Source organism: Sinohyriopsis cumingii, chromosome 18, assembly GCF_028554795.1.
Source record: "Sinohyriopsis cumingii isolate HCF-2022 chromosome 18, ASM2855479v2, whole genome shotgun sequence".
NCBI classification, from domain to species: domain Eukaryota; kingdom Metazoa; phylum Mollusca; class Bivalvia; order Unionida; family Unionidae; genus Sinohyriopsis; species Sinohyriopsis cumingii.
The window spans coordinates 38,678,946-38,695,919 of record NC_142978.1 but is presented as its reverse complement, the minus strand read 5'-3'; the positions used below and the strand labels follow the sequence as shown (position 1 = coordinate 38,695,919).

Sequence of the window (16,974 nt, the reverse complement as noted above, 5' to 3'; positions counted from 1 at the left end):
CCACACTCTCAAGTACATCGACATCTTACCGCACCTGGTTCAAGCGTACAACCAATCTTTCCATCGAAGCATTGGACGTGCCCCCCAAGATGTGACTTCCGACAACGAAGTGCTGGTTTCTGATCGCCTGTTTGGTACGTCACCGACGGTGGCTGTCCCCAAGAAAGGTGATGTGTTGGCCGGAGGAGATTGTGTGCGCATTGGCAAAACCAAACGCACTTTCGACAAAGGTTACTTACCCAACTAAACCACCGAATTGTTTCGTGTCACTGGACGAGTGCATGGTTGTCATCCTGCCGTCTATAAATTGAAAGACATGAAGAAAAGTGTTAAAAGGAACGTTTTACTTACCCGAGTTACAACGTGTCACCAAAAAAGAAGACGGCATGTACGACATCGAAAGCATTCTCGAACGAAGAACCCGTAAAGTGGGAAAAAGACGTATCAAAGAAGTCAAAGTGCGCTGGAAAGGATATCTTCCCAGTTTTGATTCTTGGATCGACTATAAAAAGAAGTGATCATGCCCTTTCACACAGCCTCAGTTACTGCTACCACTACAGCGACCACTCCTTCAACCAGTTCTTCTCTGCAAGATCTATAAAAGCAACCCTTGTGGGTGTGGTGTGGATAACGTGTGCCTAAAACGCAAATCGTCTTTTTCTGCCAATTCTTTGTAGTGTATTCTGTCATCGGTGCAGCCATTGCCAATTTGAGTTTGCAACAAGGAGACAAACAATAGTGGACCATTTTATGGAGCATTTGCATCGGTTACCTTCTTCCCAATCCTTGCCTGAATTTCTCCTCGAACCGGAACAACGGGAATCTTGCGTCCAGTGTTAGTCACCACTCCAGCAACTACAACAACAACAACAACAACAACCCCATTTGGGCGGAGACACTCCTCTGACTTCCAGTAACCCCTCAGACAGCCACAGAACTCTGGAATTATTAAAAACAATAACCAATTTTACTTAACCTTACCCAGTGACACTTCCATGGAGGTGTTTCCCAATAACACGTGGTGCTGTTACACGGTCCGCATTGACAAACAGTAAAAAATTTCTCCAAAATGTCATCATTGACAAACAAAACTCTAAAGAAGCTTTCTTGAGAGCAGGCAAAAATGTCTTGCTACAAACGGGCAAAGACATTTTGGGCCGACGAGAAACTCCTATAAATGCCCTGAACGCTACTGAGTCAGGCATTCCTGCTTCCCTGAAGAAACAGCAAGGACAAGGCAAAAAGAGACGACGAAGAAAACACCCCTTCACAAGACTTCACACTTCTAAAGTTTGAAAAACAAAGAAAAGAAGAACTGCTCGAGACTTAGACGTTTTTGATTATTAAACAAATACAGAGACAAAAATGATGTACTGAGAGTTTTGCGCCTGTTCCAAGTCGGAAATGGGTCTGTTTGCCCTGCCACCCACCATGATGACAATGCAAGAACCCCAATGGGTCGAATTTCATCCCGTTTCCTCTTTGACGGATTCAGCTCGCATCGAGTTTGAAATCAAAGGACAACCCGAAGATTACATCGATCTGAACAGTAGTTACTTGTATCTGAAAGTCAAAGTGATCAAAACGGACGACACTGCTCCAGGATCCGATGGTAGAGTAGCTCCCGTCAACAATTTCATGCATTCCTTGTTCAGTGAAGTGGATTTGTACTTGAATAACAAACTGGTCAGCAGTAGCATGGGTACTTACCCTTACCATGCGTACCTGGAAAATCTTTTGACGGACGGAAAAGAGAGCAAGAACACTCATCTGGATGCTTGCGTGGTATGGAAGCTGACACAGCAGGTGCAAACACGTTGAACGACACAGCCCTGACAGCACAATGTAGGTTTTAACGACCGTAGAAAGAAAATCCTGCAAGGACGAAGTTTAGAACTGATGGATCGTTTGCATTTGGACATGTGGTTGCAAGAGAAGTATTTGCTGAATAATGTTGATATCCGCCTGAGACTTAATCGTAGCAGTACCGCATTCCATTTGATGGCCCATGCTAACGAATACAAAACCATCATCCAAGAAGCCAGACTCTACGTGCGTCGTGTGGAAGTGTTACCTAAAGTGAGAAACGACATGAGTCACACGTTGAGCAGAACGACCGCCAATTATCCGATACGACGAGTGGAAGTGAAAACTTTCACCATTGCCTCTGGACTCCGATCCAAGATGGAAGATCATCTGTTCCAAGGACAGTTACCCAAACGTTTAATCGTTGGTATCGTGAGCAATGCAGCACTCAACGGAGCCCACAATCAAAATCCATTCCAGTTTAAGCACTACAGAGTGGCCAAAATTGAAGTCAGTCGCGATGGCTTTTGATTTCACTTCAGACCAAGGCAGTGACAAGGGACATTTACACCCTATAAAATCTGGTCAACTGCGTGTGGAACTTCAGTTTGCAGCTCTACCCCAGACGGTAAACGTCATCCTGTATACAGAATTCCATAATACCATAGAAATCAACAGTTTGAGAGAAGTCATTTTAGACTATGAGAAGCCATGGAAGACTGTTATCCCTCTTTACATAGTGGAGAATCTTTGAAGATGAATGTGAGGAGCCCGTGGAAGGAGACCCCCAAGACATAGACGAAAAGGACATAGTGATAAAGTCCAGATGGCCAGAACAAGAACAGCATTTAGTCTACTGTTTTGCCAAACACTTGGCAGAAAAAATTACGGAATTGATCAAGGAAGATTGCTATCGATGTCAAAATGATCATCCCAGTCAAATTCAGCACTATAAATGTCTGATGATGAGTCAAGAAGAAAAATTTTACGAATATCTGGAAGAAGCTTGGAGTCTCATCTCGAACAAGCCGTGTTGCATCATTGGTATAAAGACTTTCTTGTCCTCATTTAACGACTCTAGAGATCTATCACATCGAAGCTCTCTTGGCTCAGAGTGAAGAGACAAAACGGAAAACGGTTACTTGTCAGACATATCCAAAGGGAAAGTCTGGATTAAACTGATCACTTATGCGAAGAAAAAACATCACACAAAAAATGGATACCTGGGAACTTTATTACCTTTTGAACCACAGTTCGTACACTGCTTCATGGAATCCTGTCGTGTATTCTAAAGATGAACTACCTCATCGCAAACCTCAAGACCATCAAGTTTATGTCATCAACACAGACGACAGTCATCTCCCAGGAACCCACTGTTTAGCCGTCTACTTCCCTCAAGAAGTATGTGTGGAGTATTTTGATTCGTATGGATTTGCCCCCTTTGGAAGACGATATCATTCACTTTATGAGAAGAAATGCCCAGACGACACGATTCAATAATGTGAAGTTACAAGGCACAGATTCATTGGTGTGTGGACAATACTGTGTGTATTTTCTGCATCAATGCAGTCTGTGATATTCTTTAGAACATTTAGTGACTTATTTTGATCGTCATTCTTCTAGAAACGATGAGAAAGTACATAAATGGTTTTGTGACCTTTATGGTTATCTTTTGTCTTTAGCTAGAAAACGTAGTGTACATCAATGACCCAATGACTTACAACTGTGGAAATCTCAATTTAATTTACAACGTTGTCAACCTTGTTCAAAATAGATAGTTGATAAAAAAAATGTTTATACTTGAATTGAATTGTTAATTTTAAAAAGTTGGTTAATTGTTGGTTGTTAGTTGTTAGTTATTTGAATAAAAAAATGTTGTGTTTTGAGAAACAAATGCGTCTGTCGTTTGTTTGCCATTTGCATCATGAACCATGCTCTTTGACTTCTGTCTATCCCTCAGATCAAACTATTTGAGCGTTCCAACTCGAAATCGTTTAGGGATGTTTTCGTTCGCGTCGGCGCTTGAACCATGAAAGCGGGGTAGTTTCCAGTCTGACCATCCATTGTCGACTCATCCTCCTACGAAGATGTACTCAAGATAAGCCAAGCTGAACGAAGCTTACGTCAGTTTGCATCGTGTCAGGCAAAGCCTGATACCGAAGCCCGAAGAGAAGAGAATGTCAGAATGTTAAAAGTCACTGAAGACCTGATAGAAGAGCTCTTCAGAGATGAAATTAACAGGGAGAAAGAAGAATGGACGGAGAACTACAGACTTCAGAAACAACAGAGGGAACAGAGAGAGCAGCAGCAACAACAGCAGCAGCGGGAACCTGACAGTGGTTTCGTCGACTGCCGTGTCGACACCAAAGAGTTCTCCTTCTCTTACCGAAGAAGCAGACCCTATCCTGTGGGAAAGCCTGTCGCCAGACGAGGTCGCAATCTTAGATCATAAAAGATTGCAATAGATCCTCATTCACAAAAAACATGTATACGGAACGCTCGTCAGTCTGGCTGCCCATCATTGTCAACATTGAAGAATGAGCAATAGAATTGCCAAACTTATTGAACTCCAGATGCATCTGGAATACGCCAGGCGACTCCTGGATGAGCTGGCTATAGAGGCTGTAGCCGAAGAAGCCAGAATAGAAGAGGAGGAGGAAACAAAGAAGAAGGAAAAGGAGAATGAAAGGAAAAGAACGATCCTGCCTCACCTGATGATAAGACCAGTGTATGAGGTGAAGCCATTGCCATCTCCAGAGCCTGTACCAGTACCACAACCACGACAACAACGTCAACAACAATCTGAGCAACGAAGATAATAACAGCATCCACGCGTGTGGCGTAGAAGAAGAGAGAGGGAAGTTTTCACTATCCCTCAAAGTGAAGACTGGGATAGTGAAGCCAGTCATCCTCGCTCAGCACTCCCAACCACACGAGTAAATTGGGAGAATGATTGGAGTAGGAGATGTGTCTGTGTTGCCAGGCCGAGGAGATGTCGCCATTAGCTAGGTGCATCTGGAGTTCCAAAAAACAGCCCTTTTCAGGGCTAACCAAAGCTATAGAAAAGAGACACTATTCAATTTGCCAATTAGTGTGAATGTGGAGTAGTGTGAATATAAACACTTATGTGTGTGGGGTGGGGTGGGCATGTGGGTGTGTGTGTCTGTGTGTTTTTTGAGAGAGAGAGAGAGAGAGAGAGAGAGAGAGAGAGAGATCACATACGTTTGTGTGGATAGTAGATTATTAGGGTTCGTAAGTGCTCACGTACGTTTGTGTGGATAGTAGCTTATTGGGGTTTGTAAGTACTCACGTACGTTTGTGTGGATAGTAGAGTGTGTGGTTTTTTAACCTTCCTTCTGTGTGGATGGTATAATTGGGTTTGATTTTGCTTCTTCGCGTATGTGGATAGTATAATTTGGGTTTAATTTTGCTTCTTTCCGTGTGTGGATAGTAGATTAGTGTTTAGGTTTTGCTTCTTCGCGTGTGTGGATAGTATATATTGTGGTACACGTATTTTCATTCATTAGGTATATTAAGATAAGATGGGTTAAAAGATTGCTGGAAAAAGAAAATGGAACGTGGCAGAACTTAGTCAATACAACTATGCTCAAAAATAAAAAGGATATTTGGAATTTAGGGAGAAGGAAATTAGAAGAATTTAGTAAGTTGATTAAAAACCGCAAAGTCCTAACGAGTATCTATCCATGAGTATTTTAAATTTTGTCCCCCCTAAAATGATCGATCAATACAAATCCTGGACAGAAGCTGGTTTTGGAATACTGAACGATCTAGTTGATGATCATGGTAATTTAATACCTTTTGAAATAATAAAACAAAAAACTAGAAGCGGTGATTTCTTGAAATACTTCTCCTTAATATCCAAAATTTCAAAGCATGGAAAGATGCCATAAAAAACCATTTAGTACATAATAATTTTGATAAGCAGGAGTATAAAATAATGAATTTGCGAAAACAAGATTAATTCAAGTTTGTTTACAAACATCTTTTACAGGAAGCTAAAAGGCAACACACTGCGAAACAAGAAACTTGGATGCAAGTATTTAATAAAAATATACGTAGTGAGGAGTGGTCTGAGATTTATAGCCTGGCGAAATGCTGTACCGAGGGTACCAAGTTGATCTCTTTTAACTTTAAATTAATCCATAGAATAATCGCTACTAATGATTTTTTTAAAAAGAATTAACATATTAGATGACAACAAATGTACTTTCTGTAAGAGTGAAAGTGAAAGTATTGAAGATCTCTTTTATGACTGCAGTATTACTTCACATTTTGGTACCGTTTTATTGAAGTTTATACATCTTTTTGCCCAAATATTGTACATCTGTCCAGAAAAGAAACATTCTTAGAAAGGGAACAACTGGACAGTTTGGGTAATTTCCTGCTTATTTTAGCAAAATATTATATTTATACTTGCAGATTCAATATGAAAAATCCTTCTATTTTTGCTTTTAAGCAAATAGTTGCAATGCATAAGAACATTGAAAAATACACTGCTAAGGTAAATAAAAAAGAGCACCAATTTCTTCAAAAATGGACCTCAATAATGAACATGTAACTTGTCTCTGACTTCATGGTAAACAGGAACAAAATACTGTAATATCACAAAGTCTATGTCACCTAGATTGTGTGCCACATGCATGTGTGTATGCGTGTGTGTGTGTTTTTCTTTCTCTGTAGATTATATTTATTATCCCTAGATTATCTGACAACCAGAAATGTTTGATTGTAAGGTGACCTTGGGATGGTTCCCCGACCCATTGGTCAACCTATTACGGGGTTAATAAAAAAAAGTATATATTGTGGTTATGTTTTGCTTCTTCGCGTGTTTGGATAGTAGATTTGTGTTTAGGTTTGCTTCTTCGCGTATGTGGATGGTATGTTTTGGGTTTAATTTTGCTTCTTCGCGTGTGTGGATAGTAGATTTTGGGTTTAATTTTGCTTCTTCCCGTGTGTGGATAGTCGATTTTGGTTATGTTTTTGCTTCTTCCCGCTTGTGGATAGTATAATTGTGGTTTTGCTTTGCTTCTTCGCGTGTATGGATAGTAGAGTTTGGTTTTGTTTTGCTTCTTCGCGTGTGTGGATAGTATATTTGTGGTTAGTTTTTTAGCTAATCACCTCTGTGTGGATAGTAGATAATATGTGAAAAGAGAAGTAGGGGTTGTTTTCCTTCACGTCCGTGCTTTACACATAAAAATTCAAAGCGTTCGTCATTCACGCAATTTTCTTTGCTACGTTTTAGGCTCTTTAAAACAGTAACACGAAAAGAGTGAAGACAACAAGCTTTGTAAAATTTAACAAATAATTTATTTCCCTAGAAAAACAAGGTGAAAATAAGAAAAAGAACTTACTGTTTTACGAATCAAATCCAAAAACAATCCAAGAATAATTCAATAATTAAAAACTAAAAGTCCTAGTAATAAAATGTCCTAATGCAATTGAGTTCGAACCCAGATGAAATCCAAAATGAAAGGCGGTGACGTATGCTGTGGTCAGCGTCATCCTGGTGTGTCAACAGTTCTTTGTTGAATCACAGAAAAAAATATTCCAGTGTTTGAATTGTGTAAATTTCTATAACTGTCTTTGTCCAAGAATTAATTTAAAGCACAAATGTTTCCAGGGAAAAATAATCTGTTGGAATCCAGATAATTTGAAGACAAATTATAAATTCAACTCAAACTGGTCACAACTAAACACCTTCAAGTGTCAATGATTTATAGCCCGACTGACTAAATTCTCTGTAGAAAAGAAGTACTAGTATACACCCCGTATCAGGGTTTCATGGTCATGTTTCTAGAACAACATAGAAGCTTTTCACATGTCTAACATCACGTACTCCCAGTATGGCCTTGACTAAAACCAATGATTTTACTCTGATAAAGATTTTTTTTAAAGTAGTGTGTTTTCAACTCACTGATTTCTGAATTAAGGCCAGGAACTAGGTCAGCATTAAATACAAAGTTTCTAATATTAGTGTTTACAAAAAACAGTCAGGTCAAACTGAAATGAATTTCTGGAAAATGAATTTCTGGAAGATGTCAAATCCAGTACATAAAATTACATTACAATATCATATAATGGAATATTATTTTTAGAACTAACAAATAAACACTTAAATTAAATTAAATATACATAACTATATATATATATATATATATATATATATATATATATATATATATATATATATATATATATATATATATATATATATATATATATATATATATATATATATATATATATATATATATATATATATATATATATATATATATATATATATATATATATATATATATATATATATATAAATAAGCATGTGCCAACTTTGGGTTTCGTGTAATGCATTCGAAACAATTCTAAACAAGATATGATGGTCAGGTACGCGTATGAAGCCATTATGTTTTTATTTACTGTATCTGGATATCGTGTATTTTTATTTCAAATTTGGTTTAGTCATATACAGACGTACCAAAGTAGAATGTTGATGACTAGACTTATATTTCTGATTGATAAAAGCTTAACACGTCTATTGAAAGAATTCTGGAGAAACAGCATTTTCGATGGCGGGAAAAATTCTTCAAAGTGTCAGTGTTTCGAACATACATTAAATGGAAAAATTCATGTTCAATATAAAACTATTTCTTCAGTATCCTAGACAAGAGTTTGAGCTAAGAATTGGAACACACATATTGGTAGAAGGAGATTATAGCAACTGATATATCATTTGTATAAATTGGGCATAGAAAATGAAAAGCATTTAATAGTTACATTTTTTATTCATTTGCTCCTTAAACTTATATAAAAGATCAAATTTGTTGATTTAATACCGTCTTTCGGTAAAAGGAACAAATATGAAACTGTATATTTATACTTATGGTAATTATAAACATTATATTTTTCGATGACTTTCAGCTTGTACGAATTCTGAGGAAAAGTAGCCGCAGGACCTCACTGATATAAGAATAAATTACTATGAAAGTGTATACAGTATTAATACTTAGTGGGAATTATTACGACATGAAGAACTCTTTATAATATTTTTATTATATGGCTCATTTTCCATATTGTGTGTAAACTGTCACGTGATATTAATTAATATCTTTAAAACTTGCTGCTGTTTTATTTGACACTAATTATAATACATTGAATTAAGCCGAATTGCTTACGTAATGAAACATATTTATCCGAATTTATTTTGTTTTCCCGCAGCATTTTCAACTTCCGTAAGACAATGTTCCAACATTTTACTGTTCCATTTATTAAAAATGGCTCCTTCCGGTGGGCTGTCAACGTGTTTTATATTAATATTATTTTGTAGACAATCATTTTCTTGGGACACGGACGAACTTGAATTGTTTGATTTAGTTGAGGAAATTAATCAAAACTTCTATGAATATTTGGGCGTTGATCAGGTATATAGAAAATATTTATTTAGTAAAATTATTTCTGCAAGTTGCAACGTCGTCGGAAAGATAGCAATAGGCCCACAAGTGTTATTCAGCTGCACTTTATTTCATGGGAAAGCAAATGATAGCACCCTCTCCAGCTTGATTCAGGAGGAAACTAACTAATGATAACATCCACCCCCAACTGGGGAGGGTGTTATTAGTTTCCCCGTGAATCAAGTGTATGCGGTGTTATTCTACGAAGTGGCCTAGGCTTACTCAGTATAGCCGGTAGTAACAACAGAAAAATGTCGGATCCCTTTTAAACGTAGACATCAGATCTAGCTTTAGTGTAGATTATTGCAAAACTCAACCGTTGAAAAATTAATTCTCCTGAGAACAACATTGGAATAGAACTGGTAAAAGTATATATGAAAGTGGTCATGTTGGCGAATTTAAACAAATTAAGTTGTCATTGTTGTTATAAATGTAATACTAATATAGTTTCACCAGAATCTATTCAGTCCTGGTTGCTGAATGTTCTGCACCTTAAATGTGATTTTAAAAAACCATTTAGACAAAATTTATTCACCACTGGATTTTTACAGTGGCGGACATGTACTAACCTGGATCAAGAAAAGAGGATGTGGAGGCTATCATATCAAATAACAGGATAGTACAATCTGTTTTCAACAGTTGCAGCTTTTATGTGACATCACAGTGCAAGACATTCAACCTGGTTTGTACTGTATACCACCATTAGAGTGAGCTCATCCTAAAATGTCAAATTCCTGTAACATTAATATTTGCCATACATGTTTCTTGTGGTGTGTATATAATGACCTTCCAAAGAAACATGGCTGTGTGATGATCTAAATAAATTGAATAATCATCTTTAAACATGTGTAATCAAATCAAAACAAAGGCAGCCATTTTTTAAATGGTTGTTGTTGTAGGATTTAGCACCATTTTTCAGCACACGATGGCTATATATGGCGGCCAGTATTAATGGTGAAGGAAGAACCCGGGAAAACCCCGGAAAGAACCACCGACCCATGAGAAGCTACTGGCAGGCTTTCTCACATACCCACATTGGCTGAATCCGAGACTCCAACCCATGCAGACAGGTGAGATGACAGTGATCCATAACAGAGAGCACTTTACTACGTCTTTAGACCACTCGGCCACTCAGGGCCCCCAAAATAGTTGGCATTGAGTGCCTAGTTGACCTGTACGATTTGAAGTACGATAATCATATAGTGTAATTCAGAATGTCAAAACTGTTGTGTAACTATTCTGGTATGTTTATGCCAAAAAGAACCTAATCCTACAGTGTAAGACATTGATCCAGTTGTGAGTGATGGGTAAGGCTATGTTCTACAGTCATAATACAGTGCCCCATAGCTATGTTATGCCCACTTTAAAAGGGGAATGGAGGCCAGTTTTCAATATCATTCATAGATGGTAGCCTCTATTGATACTTTCGCAATGCTTAGACTCTCATTGAAAATAGTTATGCAATACTTACTTGGATGCTTATTTTGTTAGTGTTGCAAATCCTGGTACAATTAAGCAGGTGTCATTTCAGCATGTGGTGGTCTCCATTTAATGTTTTTGAAAATATGTATTCGCAGCCCCCAGACAGCTTTAATGAAAAAAATATATGCAAACACAGCCTTGCAGCACAACACTGTTCATTTTTTTGTATAGTCTAAATAAGTCAGACACAAGCACAGATTGTTGCCCATATTAGATAAAAGTTGGTTAAAACAGCACACTGCTATATTGGGGGATAACTCCTATTCCCCAGATCTTCTGTGTCTCATGATATAATGTGTCCCCCATTAGCATGATTTCAGTTGATTTTTCAGATGCTGGATATCCAGATTAATTGTTCATACAGACTGTCACCTTAAATTCAAACCTATTACAGTGTACATGTATTTAAATGAAACTAATTTGGGGATAAATACGTCAACATAGAACATAGCAACAAAAAGTAAACAACAAAAAGCAAACAAACACAAATATGATCTTGTACCATTATAATTACAATGGTTTTGTGAATAAATGAATATCTACATCATTTAAAGTAAAACAAATATAATTAGACAAGAGGAAAGTAGAGAATGAGATACAGATCAAGAAAGTTTATTTTTACATTTGATTGTCACAAAGTATTTGCCACTATGTTAGGTTATTTGCCATGGAAATCCTGAGCTAACCAGCCTCATAACATATGATTGAAGGCATTCTGTAGTCCAAACCTGTGTAATTGTCACTCAGCAAGTTTAGTTTTGAAATAATGTGTCTAAGGTTTTTATTGTTTCTGCTTTTTCTACTTGTAGACATGTCAGTTGTGTATAAAATGTTATTATTTATTTCATTTCTCAGACATATACAGTGAAACATACAATCATCAGACCCAGCTTTTACATATTAGCACCTCTTATTCATAGGTCTTCCTTATAACCCATGTATATATTGTTTATTTGGTCCAAACTGTGTATTTGCTTATTTGGTTGTTTTTTTTATATTGCTGTTGGACAGCTACCAGGTTACCGGCTATTATGATTTTAAAAAAAAGAAACATCATGAAAAACTTAAGATGTATTATAGAGTTTTCTTTATTACCAGTGGAAAAATGGTTTTAACCCTGTTCGTTCACTTTTTATTTTGATTGGCAAGCATCTTGACCTACTTTTTCTCATCAAAAATGAAGTCAGTGTACCATTTATTGTGATTCAGAACTAGCTTACATTTTGATTTCCATTGATTTGTAAGTGTTTTAATTATTTCAGGAAACATTTTATTTAAATCTGCAGCATGAAAATTAATTAAAATCAACATAAATTACTGGAGTTGGAAAAGAATTATTGTTGAGCTCACCTTGGTGAAAGTTCAACATTGCAGTAAATTTAGCATCTGTGTGTCCATCCATACCCTAAATTAACCATAATGTTTTACTATATTTATTTGAATATAATGTTGCCAACCCAATCATGATTTTGAATATAGTTCAGGCTTGACATGCAGGCCATAGACAACTTCCAGCTTCTTATTATGTATTGGAAAATTTATAAGTAGAAAAAATTATTTTTTGAGTCTTCTCAGACCTCTAATATTTTTCTTTACTTTGAAAATATTTTGTAATAAACTTCAAAATGAAAAGAAAGTAAGAATGAAATGAAGAAGGAACAGCAAAGATGCAACAACTTATTGATTAATATATTAATATATTTTATAGGGTGCATCTACTAGCGAGATTAAGAAAGCTTACAGAAAACAGTCATTATTACTTCATCCAGATAAAAACAAGGAGGATGATGCAGAAGTCAAATTTAGACAGGTGAGTTCGAGTGTAACTTTTCTCAACAAGCGAGTGGCCAAAAGCAGCCACCTATATCAATGTATGTATTTAAATTTATATTGTAGACATTTGATTTGTCAGTTTTAAGGTTTACTTTAATATCAGCCAATTGTACTGGTGGAAGTTAGACTTAAGATTAAAAAATTATTATTAAGTTTTGGTTGTTAAACCGAATGCCTGAGTAAGTATGCAGTCATTGTACAACAGGGTTCTCAATAGACATGTACCCTCATGCTTTGATGCTTGAATTTAGATGGGACACATTCCCATGCATGTAAATTCCAACCTTTGTGTTTTTATGATTCATGTTGATTTGGGCCAGAGCATCCATCATAATAACGCTGTTCACACATTATTGGCGAATAATATCACACATATGTAAAATCAGTTCGAACTGGGCAGAGCTAACAGGTCAGTGATGTCATGATTAGGTGTGCATAATTGGATCAAGGTGAAATTGCTTCGACATTATCTTGTATGTTTATGATAGAAGGAATCAGTTATATCCTGATTGGATGAACATTTGATCAAATATCGATGATTGTTTGATGGCCCATTATGTTATAATCAGTTAGACAGAAGTGTAAAAAATATGGGGGCTCATGAAGCCAGTTGTCAAAGGTAAGTGTAAAAACTTTGTGTTTTACTGGCAATTAATGTGCCTCAGTCTGTGAAACCTTACAAAATTTGTGTGCTTTAATTAATGTATCATTCAGTAAGAATTTAACGGACATTACACTTAGTGATTTATTTTCTGCTTTGGAATGACTCAGATTGAATAATGACAAGGAATAATTTTGTTATATTAAATGTATTTGTGAACTGTTAAATCACATCGGCTCAGGAATATATCTTCTTTGATGTCCCATTCTCAGAAATGACCCTCTGAATATGCCTTGTACATGTTGTTTGATGCATAATCATATTCAATATGTCGAGAAGTTAGAAATATAATAAAGTATCAAATAATCCGTTTTCAGTTTAATGTACAGAGTATGCATACAGTAATATATAATTAGAAATAAAAACATTTAAACAAAAATCATTATTGGCCACGCGTCTCGCTGCCTGTATTGTACAAAACAATTTAGAAGTGTTTTCTTTATTTAACGTGGGAAGATAAATCTTAAACTTTAGTTTGCTCCTGGAATAAAAACAGCTATGAGCCCATGACTGTCAAAACTAATGACTACTGAGATTACAGTTTGGACTATTGATATTTTCATTTTGGATCTTGAGATTTTGGGGTCAAGTGTCAATTGGCACGTCAGTTTTGAAACCAGGAATCCTTTCCAGGCATATTTGCTAGCTCATCTGGCTGCTGGGCCTTTTGAGCTTATGGTATGATCATGTGTCCATTGTCCATCCTTAAGAATTTTCTTGATACATTTTGGAGTCCATATTTTGGGGTCAAACTTGGAATGTGTACTTTTATTATTAAGATTTCAGACAAGTTGGGCAATGAATGAGATACTTATATATTGATGAGGTTGTCTTGTATAGGATTCAGTGAGGCCATATTTTTGATCAGATTGCAATTAAAGTGTGTTTTTATCATCATGTTTTCAGACTGGTTTGATAATGAGTGAGATCCATTTGTACTAATGAGGTTATCTTGCATCTGATTGCCTGAACTTGTTAGCACACGGAAGTCTGCATTTTTAATCTGGTCTTTATCATACTTTGAATAAATGCATATATAATCCAGATAATATTCAGACAAGTTTGATCATGATTGAGATCGTTGTATAATGGTGTAAGATTCTCTTGCATTTTATTGGATGAATGAATTAAATAATGCGTAACATCCATGATCATAAATGAGGTGATCTCTCATCTGATCGGCTGAGTTTGTTATCACTCTGAACTCCATATTTCTGATCCTATGTTGATAAAGCTTGGAGTCTGGGCTTATGTGAGCAAGGTCTCACATGAATTTGATAGTGAATGAGATTCATGCATATTAATGATGTGATCTTGCATCTGACTGACTGAAGTTGTAACTAATCTTGAGACTTCTTTGATCCAATATTGAGTAAACTTAGACTTAGAATTAGATGTAACTCGTTGGGATAGCCAATGAAAGATCTGTGCACATTAATCAAACTGTATATATTTTGAAATAATTCTCAAATTGTATGCAGTTTAAACAGATCTTTCTTTATCTTTATTGAAAATTAAAGCAAGGGAAGTAACCCATGATAATTGACAATGGAGAATCACAAGTTTGGGGGATTACATGGTTCTTTCCCATAGATCAGTCATGAAAGCCAACTTTTTTCTCTCCTTTTCTTTAACTTTGCAAAATAAAATGTTTTAGGGTTTAAAATGACTAATTTCGGATGTGTAACTGAAGAAAAAGTGTAAAATAATGTCTTAATAAAAAAATTGTAGCATTGTTAGCAAGCATAAACTCTGTACAGTGTTATAATTAGGGATCAGAATTTCTTTAACTATTACTGGTATTTCCAAATGATTGATTTTTTTTCTTGTAATGATTTTGCTCAAGAAAAAACCATGACTAAGTTTATAAATCCAAATTGCAAGTAGTTTTTTCTTGAAAAATTGCCAATTTGAAATTATTGAACAGCCAGAAGTAATTTTAGTATATTTGTGGAAAATTAGTTTGATATTTGCTTGTATTGCAATGTTATATTGTGTAAAAAATGTATTATCACATGTGTTGTGCATATTTTTTAATAATAAAAAACAATACCCTGGTGTTGTTTTCTCTTGAAACACTTAAGAATTCAATTACTGTGAATTTAAGAGCCTGTTAGCCTGAAAAGAAAGAAAAACCAAACTTCTGAGTGTTAGTTTTAAATTGTGCAAAAGGCATGTGACAGTATAGACCACAAATTATATTGGCATCTTTAAACATATTTTTTTAAAACTCTTGTATGACTTCGATTATGGGCATATTAATTATGTTTTTGTATTGTGAAATTTAATAACATTAACATTATAAAGTTTGGGAGATAGTTTGCATGGGTTTGTTCTTACTACATGTATACTGCATAAGTCTGCTTATTGAAAATAGTCAACTGTTAAGTTTTGTTAGATGAGCATTATCAGGTCCACTTGGAGCTCTTGTTTGCTTGTTAGACTTTTGTCATAGGGAACAAGTGATTGTCAAAAATCATGTATGAACCTGTTTCTTTCTGCCATAGTCATGATATTTAGTATAATTAGGTGATGCAGTTGTAGTCTTATGTTATATAAACAATTATTTTTCAAATAAAGATGTTCTGGTTTGCCTTTATATGTTATCACAGCTAGAATTTAAAAAATTTCTTACTTGCATATTTGTGGAAGTGGAGAAGAAAAATGAACCAGCAAAATCGTCTTTCTACTGATGTTTTTATATAACAAGATACTGTTATCAAGGACTAATGATCAATTCTAGTCGCAGTTGTCATTACCAGTTCCATAATCCATGATTTATAGAAAATTTTAAATTTTTTCTGTTAGTTTAAATTTTAATTATGATTTTAAATTTATTGTTGCTGTTGTTTTGGGTTAAATGCCATTTCTTAGTGTAAGATAGTTTATACATGGTGGCCATTATAACTGGTGGAGAAAAAACCTAAGAAAACCCTGGTAAGAACCATCAACCTAACAGGAAGCTACTGGCATCTTTCTTACATACCAATATTGGCTAAGCATTTTGAATTTTAAAAAAAATGAAGTCTGATTTATAGACATGTCTAAGTTTGCATTTTTAGACCATAAAAGGACCATGATAAACCAGCTTCACCAGATTGAACAGTACATGTGCTAGGAACAACCATTGAGTTTTTAGGGGGATAGGATAATACGTGAGACAAATATATATATGTATGATCAGTCATCCTACAAAAATGCCAGCTGAGCAAGTCATTAAGGGAGACAACAGACTTTACCTAGTTGAAGATAATGATGGAGAATTACTTATTTATTTGTGAATCAAATGGTTAAGCATGAAAGAGATATTCTTCTTTCCTTTGAAAATATAATGCTTTTACCCAATTCCACTGTAACTATATATGTATGACTACATGATTAGGCTTAATGTAGACCTGCCAAAATGGCCCTAAAATTATGTACTTATGGAATAATAGCAAAAAATATGAAAATACAATTGTTTTAGTCCAATTTAAATATTGGCTTGTTAGGGTTTGATCCAGATTTGGGTTTTATATTAGATTCATTGGGGTTTTATGTTAGATTCATTGGGGTTTTATATTAGATTCATCGGGGTTTTACATTAGATTCATCGGGGTTTTATACTAGATTCACTGAGGTTTTATTTATGATTCATTGGGGTTTTATATTAGATTCATTGGGGTTTTATGTTAGATTCATTGGGGTTTTATATTAGATTCATTGGGATTTTATATTAGATTC

General features: G+C 35.4%; 1 protein-coding gene across 1 annotated transcript in view; it reads left to right on the top strand.

Moving 5' to 3' along the window:
- The first annotated feature begins 9,098 nt into the window (after positions 1–9,098).
- The window catches only part of LOC149776436 (dnaJ homolog subfamily C member 1-like), a 26,297-nt gene continuing 18,421 nt past the window's right edge, over positions 9,099–16,974 (top strand). The window contains exons 1-2 of the mRNA XM_089940849.1: positions 9,099–9,245; positions 12,466–12,567. Coding sequence (XP_089796975.1) covers positions 9,099–9,245; positions 12,466–12,567 — 249 coding nt within the window. The remainder of the gene's footprint in view (positions 9,246–12,465; positions 12,568–16,974) is intronic.